Source organism: Typopeltis vanoorti, chromosome 12 (assembly GCF_054136105.1).
Source record: "Typopeltis vanoorti isolate ZY-2024b chromosome 12, IOZ_Tvanoo_1.0, whole genome shotgun sequence".
In the NCBI taxonomy this organism is placed as follows: Eukaryota; Metazoa; Arthropoda; class Arachnida; order Uropygi; family Thelyphonidae; genus Typopeltis; species Typopeltis vanoorti.
Genome location: NC_143560.1, coordinates 25105947 through 25120951, shown reverse-complemented (window position 1 = coordinate 25120951; position 15005 = coordinate 25105947). Strand labels below are relative to the sequence as shown.

The 15005-nt window shown below is 34.3% G+C and overlaps 1 protein-coding gene across 2 annotated transcripts in view; it reads left to right on the top strand.

Moving 5' to 3' along the window:
* Positions 1-15005, top strand: part of LOC150100637 (ADP-ribosylation factor-like protein 15) — a 98863-nt gene that overhangs the window by 31652 nt on the left and 52206 nt on the right. For both annotated transcript variants that reach the window (XM_090401484.1, XM_090401485.1), the window contains exons 3-4: positions 8109-8168; positions 14289-14497. In XM_090401484.1, the coding sequence (XP_090257610.1) occupies positions 8109-8168; positions 14289-14497 (269 nt within the window). The remainder of the gene's footprint in view (positions 1-8108; positions 8169-14288; positions 14498-15005) is intronic.

The following is a 15005-nucleotide window of genomic DNA, read 5'->3' as shown; positions in this document are numbered from 1 at the left end:
TCCCCATCAAGAAGAAACCCTGGGCCCATATCTGGGCATATTTGCGGGTGGCCAGGTGTCGTCATCACTTGAAATCTGTTGGACATTATTTGTATAATTCTCATTGCATACTTCAGACTGGTTTAGTTATCAAGAAGTCAGTAATAAGGCCTTGCCCCTATGCTGCAATTTTTTATTAAGTTCATAATATGGAGCTAAACAAATATCAAATTGTCTCGTGAATTTTCCGGAGCACTCCATTGAGGGATCATTATCTCTAAAATAACTTCCTAACTTTCTTGCCAAGTCCAATCTGTCTGCTAGTTTGTTTAAACTGAATTTTTAACAGATTCATCACAATCAGAATATTAAACAGATCTTTCCCTGCCATTTGGTTCAATGTCATCTATTAATTATACTAGATCCTCCTCATTTTAAATCTGTTTCCCCATCAATTAATTCACTAATTTCGTTTTCAACCATATCACAAAAGCTCTAAGTGGCCATTACTACAAGTATAAAAATAATTTTTTTTTACATAAAAAAGCATTACATATTGCATATAACTCACCAGAAAATAAAGTTCTCAGTTTGAGATTAATACACTTATGATTTTTAATGCTCCTTCCTGGCAGAAAAGGAAGACAACTTTCAACAATAAACACTTTATACGGTAAACAATTGATGTACATGCGTGCTAAAGTGTATTTCCCCTAATATAAATTTGCTACTTATAACTACATGCGCAATATTACAGACGTAAATTTAACGAAGATAAAATTTGATTTTTAAGTCGCACGTGAAAAATATATGAAAAGATAAAGGGTTACTATACCGTGTTATATCGAAACCGCATTGTATAAGTACCACGTTGAACAAGGGTTACTACAATTTGTAGAGCACATTATATTGAAACTACGTTGTTTAAGTACCACATTATATGAGGATTACCTGTATTATTTGTAATGCACTTTGTAGTTTTGTACTAAATAGAATGAGAAATTTAGGGAAGGAGAACACAACTGGTGAGGGTGTTTGTTGTGTTTCGTGAGCAATTGCCAGAAGTGTGATGAGAGCAAGAAGACTGATAGCAGTGAGTTGAAAGATGAAATGCGTGATAATGTGATTTGTGAGGTTGGTTTTACATGCAGTATGAGTGACTGTAAGATTGAAATGGTGAAAAATGATGAGAATGATCAGATGGTAATAGAAAAGATATCCACTTATATCGAGTGCTTCACTGAATAATATGTGAGATTGAATGGCTGGAGAAACGTCTGGGCAGACGATATGACACAGAAGAAAAAGAAGTGGAAGATGCAAGGGGAGAGAAAACAGACTATAAATGAGCGAGAGAATGATAATAAGGATCAGATTTTGTATGGTGATTCATTGATAAGAGGAATGTTTGAGGAGAGTGTGATGAAACTGTGTTTTCCTGGTACCAAGATTAAGAATGTTTGTGAATGCTGTAAGGATGCAGAAAGTAAAGGTGAAAGATGTTTGATTTGGATGGTACAAATGCTTTAACAGGTAACAAGTGTTGGTTGCAAGAAGATATGAAAGAGTTGCTAGTGCATGTGAAAAAGAAGAGTGAGAAAATAAAAGTTTCAAGTCTGTTTCTATGGTATGATAGAGGCAAGCTGAGACAGAGACCAATGATCACAAATGAGTCATTGTGCAGGAGGAATGGTGTGGAGTGAGTTTGATGGAAAGAAGGAAGGATTTATATAAGTGACTGGCTTACATTTGAATGGATTTGGAATCAGGAGTATTGAGAAAATGTTGTTCGTTTGGAAGTGCAGAGTTAGGGAAACTAGAATGTAAAAGGGGGGGGGAGAAGTAGGTAAGCATGGATCCAGGTAACCTAGAGGTTAGTAAGCAGGAGAGTGATTACATGATGCCATGTTCTTAACTTTAGTAGGCTAAGCAACACAAGGTGTAAGGGAAATTGTGGGATGAAGGGGAGTTATTGCAGTTCATGTATACAAATGCCAGAAGTAATAAAAATAAGGATGAGAAGTTTTGGGTATTGGTTAGCTCAACTTAGCCAGAAGTTCTAGGCACCAGTAATACTTGGTTTGACTGGGGATGATGTAGTCATAGGAAGAGAATGCAGAGGATTTGTGCTTCATAGGACAGAAGGAACAGAATAGGAGGAGGGATTTTGCTAATGATGAAACCAAAAAGAATGGGAGGGGGGTATAGAAGTACATCAGGAGAATAGGATTGCAGAGGGCAGTTCATTTGAGGCTGTCTGGTGAGAAATCAAGTCCAGCAGAATGAAATATGTAAATAGTTGCTGCTATAATACAGGGAATAATAAGGGGGAATGTAGATGACATGCATTGACAAATTTAGCATGATTAGTGCAGTTTGAGTAATTATTCTGGGGGATTTCAATTATGGGGACATGGATTGGGAGGAGGAATGGTCACGAGGAGGAAAGGAAATGGAATTAATACAGCTGCTGAGAGATAATTACTTGAGACAGCATGCAATGAAGGGGACATTGTAAAATCTCTCATGATATGTTATTATGTAACATTATGTTCGTTTTTACATATTTTTCTAGGGAGATTGCACTTAGAGAAATCTCAATTTTGTCTGTAATAATTTAACTATGAGCCTTTGTTAAAATAATGTGACACATGACGTCATTATGTAATGCTGTTAACTTATGTCCATATATGGCAATTTCAAAAGATGCACGAAGTATGACGTCATCATGGTCGAGTGACACACACACACACATATATATATATATATATATATATATATATATACGTGACCATATATATGGACGTTTTGAGAGATGCACGCATGTGTACAGAAGTCTGAGCCTTTATAAGGTGAAACATCGAGAAGGACTTTGTTTTAGGTTTTTTAATCTTCTCTTACCTGGGTCTGCCACCATGTCCATTGTCAGTAATTGAAAGAGAAGCATCATAGGTCTTAGGTTTCTGAATCTTCTACCTGGGCCTGCTGTCAGTAATTGAAAGAGAAGCATTGTAGGTTTGAGGGTTCTCAATCGAGATCCAGCCAACCCGGTAGAGGGATATCTACCAGAAACTACAGCCATGGGAAGTATAGTGCCAATCGTGGGGACTTTCGCTAGCAAAGAGCTATGCATTGCAGCGTTAAAGGTCGTAAAGGGCATAAAATAATCGATGACTTGGACAATGAAGAAACTTGGCAGGGGATTAAAATGGAGCAGAAACATAGAGAACAAAAGGGGCACTTTTGTGTCCCTTTTGCTGAATGAGGATTGTAAGTACTTATAAATGTGAATTACCGAGCAAGAAAGTACATCAAGTATATCTGATGTAATACTCTAGGTGTGTCTTAATCTCAATTGTGTATATATATATAATTATTATAAGAGTAAGAAGACTATTGTACCTGATAATATAAATTACTATTAATTTAAGCTTACTCAATAATTCATATTTCCGAATTTAACATTCAGTAGCAACTTGAACTGTACAAGTCCAGAAGAAAATTGCAGTATAACAATCTGAACCATACAAATCCAGAAGAATCTGTAATCTTAGTACAGGAGGACTTTAGCAGAGTTTATTGTAGTTTTTTATTTATTAATTATTTATTTATTTTTACATTTTTTTTTATCACTAGAGGTCAGGCTAAGAAAAAGATTAATTAAAAGCGTAGATTTAATTTACCTTATAGAGTGCAAGAGCATGTAGCTTGGTTTTCTATAACACATGTATCCTTCTGATGATGACCTCAATACAGGGGGTGAAATGTCAAGTGTTATTTTATTAATAATGAGTAAAATAATCATTTCAACACGTGTGTTTTGTGTCCCTAAATTCGGAAATATAAATGCTAATCACCGTGTAACCTTAAAAGAAATAAACTTACTCAAGGTATTCATTATTTTCATGTGTATATATCACTAGCAGGATATTCTAGATTGTGATTTAACTTTCAGGGAAGAAACATAGAACTAAGTCTGAATCAGGAAGAATTGAAATTGACAAAGACTTGTAATGCAGTTGTATATATATATAGATATTATTTCTGGGAAATTTTCCATGCTACTCCTCTAAATAAATATTAATTTTAATGACTATTTTGTCTAATTCTGTTTAGGAGTATCCCTTTTTTATTGGCTTTTTATCATTGGCTTTTTACTCACTTAAAGTATTACTGATGTTTTAAAGATATAGATATATGAAGAATATAAAGAAGGAATAATTTTGGACATACCTTTGTAGGATGATCCTGGTTGTCATCTTATTGAGTGGCATCTGACGTATGGCGATATTACTAAAGTATGACTAAAAGGTAGGGGGAGGGGTTTGAGATAGAGAGATTTGGATGAATTGTAGGTCAGACACAAGAGTTTAGACTGTGTCATCTTTGGAGCTCGTGGGAAAAGTGGAGGCTATGTTATGTTGGCTTGGCATTTTTGTCTTGGGTGTATCTGTGTTGTTTTCTCTTGGCTGGAGTCGTGATCTAATTTTTATGCTTTGGAGCTTCTGACTCTCAGAGATTATAAAGGGGTGGTGAACATTTATTGAGTTTTTTTCACATTTTATGGCTATTGTTTCCAATATTCTAAGCATTGTTTTGTTTTCCTGTATTCTGCTATTGCGGCTTTGTCAATTTGCAGGGTATAAGTTTGTTTAAGAACATGGACTGCTATTTCTGTTTTAGTCAAAAAAAACAGAATACAAAATACTATTTTGCTAAATCTCTCCATGTTAGGTCCATTTTTTCAAACAACTGAATTGCCTTATTAACAGATGCAAATGCTTCTGCCAATTTTTTTTAGTGTAAACTTTTTTAGGGGACTTGAGTCATCTTTTGGTACACACACACACGCTCACTCTCTCTCTCTCTCGTTCTGCAATTTCCTGAAATTTTAGCTCTGTAAGGTAAGTGTTCATTTGAGAGCTTTACTTTTACTTCCACAGCTCCAAAATTATAAGTTTTTCTTTATTTTTAACCACTGAACTAATGCTCAGTGGTAATCCAGGTTTGTATGGTAGTCTAATACTTGCTGAACTTTAACCCCCCTCATTCAGAGAGGATTCACTGTGTATTGTGGATTGTATAATGATATCAGGTAACCGAAAAAAGTTTGTGGTTTTTCATAATAAAAATTAAACAACTGTAAATATTTTCATAAAATGCTTTATTCATTAAAATAAGCACCTTCACAATCTACAGCTCTTCCCAATGAAATACAAGTTTGTAATTTCTGCTCTTATAAAACGATTTGTCTTTAGAAGTAATAAACCTAGCAACCTCTGCTTCAGTCTGTTTAATTGTGGAAGTGTATTTCACATATGATTGTCTAGTGCCAAAAAAGGTAATAATTGCTCAAGTTGCATTGAGTAGATGTCAGCCATAGTTCTTTGGCCTTTAGTGAGAAACTCGTAGAGGACAGTACCAGCTCCAGTCCACCACACAGAAAGCATAGTCTTCTGAGGATGAAGCAGTGCCTTTGAAGTGTGTGGTAATGGGTTGTTTGGTGACAACCAATGATAAGTTCGCCTCCTGTTAGAGTACAAGATCCATTTTTCATCACAAGTGAGCAAATAATTCCAAAACAGCTCATTTTTATGATGTGAAAAAATTGATACCCTTTGAAGTTTATTATCATCTGATAATAAACTTCAGGGAAGCTAAACAAATAGGTCCCACATGCATATGGGACCTATTTGCTTAGCTTCCTTTATTTCCCCAGTTGGTACAAGTGCAAATGAATTGTTTCACCACTCATGTTAAACATTTGTGAAAGTTCTTGACATAGAATTCAAGATTAACAAATCTTGAATTCTTTTCAACAAGTAATTCTTCATTATCAATAATGGAGGATCTTCCTGAACGTAATGCATCTTCAAGTGATTCATCACCAAAAACAAAGTTTTTAAACTGTTTCTGCACAGTACATTCTGCTACCGTATCTTTTCCAAATGCCACACATATTTTATTGGATGCTTCTGAAGCCTTCAACCCGAGTTTAAATTCATAAAGCAAACAAGTCTGAATTATACCAGATTCAACTGACATTTTAAAAGGGTTCAAAGTCACAGAAAAAAGTACAAGTTAGAGTGCACCAGTTGACTGATGTGTATCTGTTCCTTATGTCACATAAAAAATTTTGCTTTGCAAATCACTAAAAAATAAAACAAATCATTGCAGCGAACGCTACCGAAAACCGAACAAACTTTTTTGGTTACCTGATAGTCACAAGAACCACAAGAATGATAAATTTATATAATAGAAGGTGTAGGGGAGATTTACATGAAGCTTTATAAGTTAATTTAGAGAATATATGGGATGTTAGACAACAAGACCATTGTGATTAAATGAAAATATCTTCCATTTGCACTGTCCTCTTTTGATTTCTAAATAAGGAGAGTGCATAAATAAAAATTCTGAAACAAGCATTAATCCATTTAAAGTGGGTTAAAACTGCACCACTTGGTTGAGTGAGGATGATTACATAAAAAAAAAAAATAAAATAAAATAATTATTGCCACAAATAACTCAATATTTATTGTAGTGGATTTCCTCTTTCATTTGCAAATATAAGTTTTTTTTCCCTAGTTTATTTGCTAATTAAGAATTAAATTAATAAAGGATGGGAGAGAAAAAAGTATGTCGTGTTGAGGGAAAAATGCAAATTCAAGACAAGAAGAAAGTCAGTTTTCAGTTTTAAATTAAAAAATAGTAATAATAAAGTTAGCTCATTTTCTGAGAGAAAGCTGACCAAAATCACTTTTTTTATTTTGTTATTTTATCTTTGATGCCCCTTTAAAAAAAAGTTCCGGTTAGTAAACTTTATTTATTTTAATGCATTTTGGAATGAATCATTTTTCTATAAGAAATTTGCCTGCATTATCTCTGAAGTGAAAAGCAATTTACTTTGAATACAAAAAATCTAATTTATGTTTTATTTTTTAGAGATGACAATTTCTTCATGTCAGATTGAGAAAAACTTTTTTTTTCATTTGCATCTTTTTCTTTGCACATAGAGTACACATTCTCATTGGGTTGATTTTCTTATCTGCAGGAAGAATAGTCTGGAAAATGATGAGCAGTAATCCAAAAAAGGAATTGGACTGCTTCCAGAATGATCATGAGTATTCACAAATGATTTGCATTTTCCAACAAGAAGGTTTATTAGTTCCATTCTGAAATCATTAACCTTCTTTTATTGGCCTAATTTTTGGTATAGACTGTACCAACTATCTCTGAAAGATGTAAAAACATTTTTTTTTTAATATTTCTTCTATCTCATTCTTTTTATTGGGTATGTTGATAGCATGTGATAAATGCAATAAACTCTCCCCCATTGTGTTATTATAATCAGCTACAATGTTGGTGGTGACAACAGCTTTGTTCTACATTGACATTCATCCTTCATTTAAGATGAATTTTTGAAAGTAGAGTCACAAAAATGTTTATATTTCCATTTCATTTCAAATCACGAGTAAATAGCTATGACCACCAACTTTCTCTCTACCTGACAAAAGACAAATACTGAATAGTTTTGCACCCATGCATCCTATCATAAACATCACCCTGCCAATAAGTATCTAAATTCCATCTTAAGCCACACCCAGAATACAAATAAATGCAAATAGCCATATGAGTATTTTATTTAAATTCTTAAAATTAGCTAAAAATAGAAGACGCATGAGTGAACTTGAAATTATTTTTTTGGTTGTATAAGCATAGCCAAATAAGATATCACATTATCAATAACATTAAGATTTCTGACTTCATTATTAAAAAAACTGGCTGTTGAAAGACTGCCATTCTTCTACTAAAAACTATTAATGATGGGCTTCTTATTATATATAAGATAAATTATTAGGTTGGTATTTTGTTGGTTCATTATTCTTTGAATTTAAAAGTGAAAGACAAAACAATAGAAAGAAGAAGAATGAACAAATGAGTAACATGAGCCTTAGAATATTGTAAAATTTGTTCATTTTTCAATTTTTTTTTTCAGATGTTTGATTTATATACATTCTGTTTTTCAGCATGAAGTTAAAAAGTAAATTTGTTTAAACTCAGTCATAAAAACATTTAGATTAAAGCAAAATATTTGAAATTATTTTTATTGAGCTTTGTTTTTTTAATAGGTTTTAATATAAAGACGCTTCCACTGAAAGACACTGTTATTGATATTAAAGAACTAGGAGGTAAGTTTTAATTAAATACAGTAAGTTGCAAAATATCTGAATAAACACTTCCTAACCAACATACTTCATAATTTGACTTTCATATGTTTTTAACATTTTATGCTGTATAGGATACTTCATAACACAGATGTTTTTGACCTTTTTGTGAAACTCTTGAATTTTATTACCAAAAGCATATATGTTGTTTATTTGTTTTGTGTATACACACACATATACCTCTGAATCAAAAAAATTAGAATAATCAAAGAAAATGCGTTGAATAATTTGCAATTCTAATTTATTGCATAGAAATTAATTACTACCAAATATCAATTAGCATAATTTAAATCTACATACTTTGTAGATTATATAACCATGTAAACATATAAAATGTAATAAAAATTATAAGAAACCTGTTATTTGAAAACATTCACAAAACAGAATAATTTTTAACATGGTTCAAATATTAGAATAATGTGAAAATAAATGCACAAAAATTACAGTCAAAGGGAAACAACATGATAATTAGTATTTTGTTACAAACCCCCCTTAGCTTTTATGACCATTCACAAAGGTTGTACATATTATTTACTAGCAGTTCACAGTCTTTTTTTTCAAAACATGCCCATATGGTCTGCAGACTAGAAACAAGATCATTTTTGTTGGAAGTTTTATTTTCCACTTGGTTAGACTATAATGAAGTGGCCCTTCCCTTAATGCATAGTATTATGCATGTCTGCAAGGAGATGTGCTTTGCATTATGGGAGATACTGAGACGAGTGATGAGAGCTTGGTCCACCTTTACCACAAGTAAAGGTGGTTAATTTTTGTCTCTTGGGACAACATGAAGCTGTTTTTTCATAATTCCCCACAAATTCTCAGTGGGGTTTAAATCTGGTGAGTTTGTTAGCCAAGGAATTACATTGATTTGGAAGTGTGACAAGAAGCTGAATCTTGCTATAAAGGAAATCGCCATCACCAGATAAATTTTCCAATACCGGTAACATAAAGTGCTCAAGAATTTCTTAGTACACTGTGGAATTAACGCTTTCATACACAATACACAGCCTACCTGGACCCTCTGTGGGTCCAGATAGGTTGTGTATTGTGGACCCGAATGCTTCTTGCTTAAGACGCCAGACATGTCTGCGGAGCACACAAAACATACTTTCATTGCTAAAAAAGTACCTTTTTCCAATCCTCTTGATCCCACAATAGTCTTTGCTTACACGATCACACTCTAGTTGCCACTTGCTTGGAAATCATAAGGGACTTCATCTTATATACTCATGATTTAAAACCCAGTTTGTGAAGTCATCTCAATGTCATAGATTTAGATATATTCACTAGTTCTTTCCATCTCCTGTAAAAAATACCTGACACTTTGGAAGCTGTTTTTCTTCACAATATTCTTCAATCTCCCCTCATCCTTGATGTAGTTAGTACCTTTTGACCGCTATTGCAGCAATTATTTTGAAAACTCCAGTCATTAGAATACTATCTCAATGCTCTCCTCACTCTTGCTTGAGAACATTTCAAGTCCTTAGCTATAAAGTGTTGAGTTTGGCCTTCTTTGTGTAGAGACACCATACGAAACTTCTTAGCTTCTGATATTATATATATCTCTACAGGTAGTGGCCCTTCCCATAATGCTATGCATTAAGAGAAGAGCCACTACCCAGTCTGATTTCAACTTTTATTGAGGTCTCATCAGTGGGAGCCAAATCCCTTTGATAAGCAAGGTTGAAGTAATTCAGAAGTAATATTTTTATATACGAGTTGCCAATAGGTGTCACACATTATTATTAAAATACTCTGGATTAGAGAGAGTTTTTGGAAGTTTTTCCACATGGTTATGCTATAAATTAAAGATACCACAAAATTTTATCAATGTTTAATCCTTTATCCAAGTGTAAGCCTGGTGATTTGTGTATTACTGAGGGTAAGGATAGATGAGCTGAGATCCCTTTCCCAAAAGGCAAGATTGTGCTTTGGTGGCATTGAAGGTTGACCAGATTGTCCTTATCCCATTGAAGGATAGTATGAAGATCAGTGTGTAGGGTACTAGTTAAGGGGAACAATTTGGCGCATGAAAACTCAGGCATCCCAAGCTCCAAGATTATTTCTCCAGAATGACTAGAGAGATAATCTTGGCTGCCTGAGCATTGCATGGTTTGTCAGTTGAGTAGAATAAATGGAGATTACTAATCCTATTCATCACAGAGCTTTGAATAGGATTAGTGATGATTGAAAGTAGGACATTTATGTATACATGAAAGAGGCTAGGTGATAGAACAGGAGCCCTTAACCTATGACATGCATGACAACCAGGGAGGAAGCTGGCTACCCAGTTACAGATGAGGGCAGGTAAAATAAAGGATGGCAGTTTGCTTTGCAGGCCTCAATGCCAGTCTCAATCAAAAGCTCTGTAAATGTCTAAAGTGACAGCATTTCTTTGAACTTTTTCATGGCACATATCTATTTGTGGATGATGTAGGCTAGGAAGCTGCAGACCTTGATGGTGTAATCCATACTGGTGGTCACTGATCAACTTCTTTACTACCTGGTGGTCCACCACCAGGTAGTAAAGAAGTTGGCTGTCTATGGCTTTCTCCATTATTTTGTAGACAATTGAGGTGTTGGCAATTGGTCAATAGTCTGATAGTAGATTTCTGTGTCTCCCCCCCCCCTTTTTTTTTTTTTTATGAATAGACTGGATATGTGATTGCTCTATGTTTTGGAATAAGTGCCAATACATAGAGCAATGTATTGGAATAAGTGCCAGCTAACTATAAAAGAGTATAGAAATGATACACGATAGGCTTCCTCTGGAGCACAATGTTTGAGTACAGCTGGCGAGATGCTTTTAGGACTAGAAGAGTTTTTTGGTGTCTAGGTTGTTTAGTATTCTTCTGATATCCCTTTACCAAAATAAAGATTTTGCTTTATCTTTGTGTCATGGCTGAAGCACAATCATAAAGTAATCTTAATTTTAGAAACAGATTATCAGAATTTGTCTGGAATATTATTCGATAGTATCCCTCCAAATATTTTGTTTTCTTGTTTGTTTTTTTTTAAAACAATGATTGAGATAAGTGAGTGGTTCAGATATAAAGTGTAGAGTGTTTGGAACTTCTTCAGTTTCTTCAAGTGTACAACATTATTCTATGATTGGATGAACATACAGGTAAGAAGTAACGTCTTGAGTGAAAAAGGACGCCAAATTTTTTGGAAGCCGAGGAAGCTATGAATGTGATGTGTGTTGCTTCCCAAAAATGATAATAAATAAATGTCAGTCCAGGAAGGCAAGTTTGATATTATCTAGTCTAGGGAAGGTATGATGATTATCAAATGGAAGGAGAGGTGAAGAGATGAGTTTTTCTGAAAGAGAACAAACAGTAAGTACTGTTTGATCTAGTTGACAAGATTGTCATATAGGTGAACTATCTATGCTATTCTTAAGAGATTAAAGGCAGTGGTTGTGGAAGATCTTGAAGATTAGAATATTTGAACACTACAGAGTTCACTGAATGAGGAGGAATGGAATACTATGATCAGAAAAACTATATATAGAAGTTTGAGGTTAGCAAGAGAAGCTCAGTCATAAGGAGAAGATTGTAAAAGAACCCTAGGGCATTCCTGTATTGCCAGGAAAAGCTGAAGAGAGGAAATTGTTCACCATGTAGTGAAAGGTTATTCACTACATGGTGAACAAATGACCATTCAGTCAAAGGACAACAACCCATGCAGTACCAAAATTTACAATAATATTATTTGTTTGTAAATAAAGATATTACTTTTGAATTTACTTTGTCTCTCACTCAGTCTTTTTAATTCTCAAGTTAACTTATTTTTATAATATCGTAGATCTGAATCCATGATATTAACTGAAAAGTTAATCAACCACTCTGGTATACCATGGATGGTGCAGCAGATAACATGGTGGCAAAAACCAAAGTGAAATCATTGCTTGTAAACAAGACTGCATTTCTTTACTACCATGAACACTTCATTGGAAATGAAGATGAAGGAAGAAAATGTTCACTGTTTTCTTCTTTCAATTTTTTTAAGTTACATAATCAACACTACCGTTTTATTTGATTGTTACTAATAAATATTGCAGTTAAACAGTTTGCGGCAGCCTGTAACTTTACAAAGATTTCTTTTATACCAAACATTACTAAAGAAATTTCTAATTACAAAAAAAAAAAAAAAAAAAATCAGTATCATTTTACACCATATAATAAAACTATAAAACTTGCCCTTTTATTTATTCATTCAAAATTGGCCATTGCCAAAAATTCAAAAAAAAAAAAAAAAATTGTAACATAATCTGATATCACTAAATAGCAAATATCCTACACACCACTGGAAGGTAAAAGTAATGAAAGCTTCTACTCCCTCCTGCAAAATGCACTTCTCACTTATTCTCACTTGTATGCTGTGATCTTGGCAACTTCAGATAGATGGATACACACCAATCATACCATATACAATCATACAATTTCATACCATCATAGAATGTTTTAATTATTGTTAATGAATAATAAAGTCAGAATCTACTATATTGAGATTTGAATTGACTTGGTTGACTACACCTCCTCTCCAAAAAGAAACCGAACTTATGATAGAAAATGAAACACAGGCCAATTATAATTATTCAAATCATTTATTTCAATCAATATACTCTCCCTCAGCTTCGATACAGCGTTTGGTGCAGTCAATTAATTTGTTAAATGAGTTTTTTATATTGTTTTTTGGGATACTGTTGAGGATCGTGGTTACTGCCGCTTGAACGTTTTCAGTGGTGTCGTGTCGCTTTCCTTTCATCAGCAAATGAAGTCGGGGGAAGAGAAAGAAGTCATAGGGTGGTAAATCAGGTGAATACGGCACATGATCCAACACACAAACTTGGTTTTTGCTCAAACACTATCTCACAATGTTCGAACGATGAGATGGTGCATTATCGTGCAAAAGTGACGAGCTGCCTGCATCACGATATTTATGCCGTACGCGATGAATTCTTGCTATCAATCGCTTCAAAACTTCAAGATAAAACTCACCATTGACCGTTTGGCCAGGCAGAACGAATTCTTTGTGAATAATGCCCTTGGAATCGTAGAAACAAATCAGCACTGTCTTTACTTTTGACTTCTCGAAGCGACTTTTTTTTCGGATGCCCCTCTTCTGGTGGTCTCCACTCAGCACTCTTGTGCTTTTTTTTTGGGCTCATACTCAAAACACCATGTTTCGTCGCCAGTAACGATTGTTTCAAGGAAGTTTGAGTCCTTACGAGCGGTTTTAATGAGATCCTTGAAGTGTTCGATTTGATACATTTTTTGGTCGTTGGTCAACTTGTGGGGAACAAATCACGAATTCAATTTATGAAGGCCCAAACTTTAGGTCAAAATGTTGTGCACAGTTCATTTTGGCATTTCCAATCAATCTCACAGACGATTTCGGGTTTTCTTTGATGAAATCATGCACTTTTTGGATGTTAACTTCGCTCAGTCTAGTTTTTGGACGGCCCGGCTTTTCATCATCCTCCACTTTGAAATTGCTTAAACCTCTCATAAACTTGAGTACCGGATAAGCATTCATTGCTGTATGCTTTTTAAAGCATTTGATGCATTTTGGTAAAACTTTTACCAAGTTTAACACAAAAGTCAATCTCGGCTCTCTGTTCGTAACTCATTTTCCGACTGTTCGTCAAAACACACTGTCACTCTTGGCACTGTAACGGCTTCTAACGAAGCAAATGTCATAACAGTTGACACAACACTAATGTGTTGTGTCAACTGTTATGACGCTTTCGACAACAAAAAGGTTGCCGCTTTCGACAACAAAAAGATACAACAGGTGCCGCCACTAGTTTCTTCTATTTTCGAAAAGTTCGGTTTCTTTTTGGACAGAGGGTTTAAGTCCTTGGTTATCAGTGTTTGTTTTGTCATCAATGTGAATTATAAGTGAATACTTATAACTTACTTGTATGCATATACACACAGCTAGATTATAGCAATTGGACATTGAGTTAGAATTCCTAATTCTGTGCATTCCATATTGAAGATGCAAAGGTCCTCTCTTACTAGTACTGTGACTTCTACAAGTGGTTATTCAGTTTTTCTTTCTTTCTTTTTTTAGGTGCAGAAAGTGTTAGGCCATTTTGGAATCGATACTTTCAGGGTCAGCATGGTCTTTTGTATGTAGTAAATGGGGCAGCAAATGATGATGAGCTTAAAATTTCTGTAGGAGCTTTTCAAACTGTACTCTCTGATAGTGCTTTAAAAGGTATTCCTTGTGTGATCTTGGCAACTCACCAGGATTTGGAAGAAGCAAAAACACAGGAACAGGTAAACTTTTAGCCTCCTCAATCCCCAGATTTTTTCATTTTAAAGAAATTTGTTTTGTGTATAATGTAAGGTACACGAAACTATTATTTTATACTAGCAATGTAAATTATCAGAAGTTTCCTCCCATCTAAAGTGTAGGATTTGTTGAATTGTACAAAATAGTCATTGACAGCCTTGATGACATCCTTGTTTGAAGAAAACTTTTTCTCACTGAGCCAAATTTTTAAGTTTGGGAACAAGACGAGGTCACGTGGGGCCAATTTTGGAGAATATGGTGGATGTGGAACCAATTCGAACCTCAATTAGTGCAATTTTGCCATTGCAATGGCTGATGTGTGGGATGGTGCATTGTTATGATGGAAGAACACTTTTCTGTGTGCCAATCTTGGCCGTTTTTTTTTTCAGTTCTTCTTTTAAATGGTCCAACAATGACTCATAATAGACTCCTATTATTGTCTTACCTTTACCAAATAGTCTATCATGATAATTCCTTGGGAATCCCAGAAAA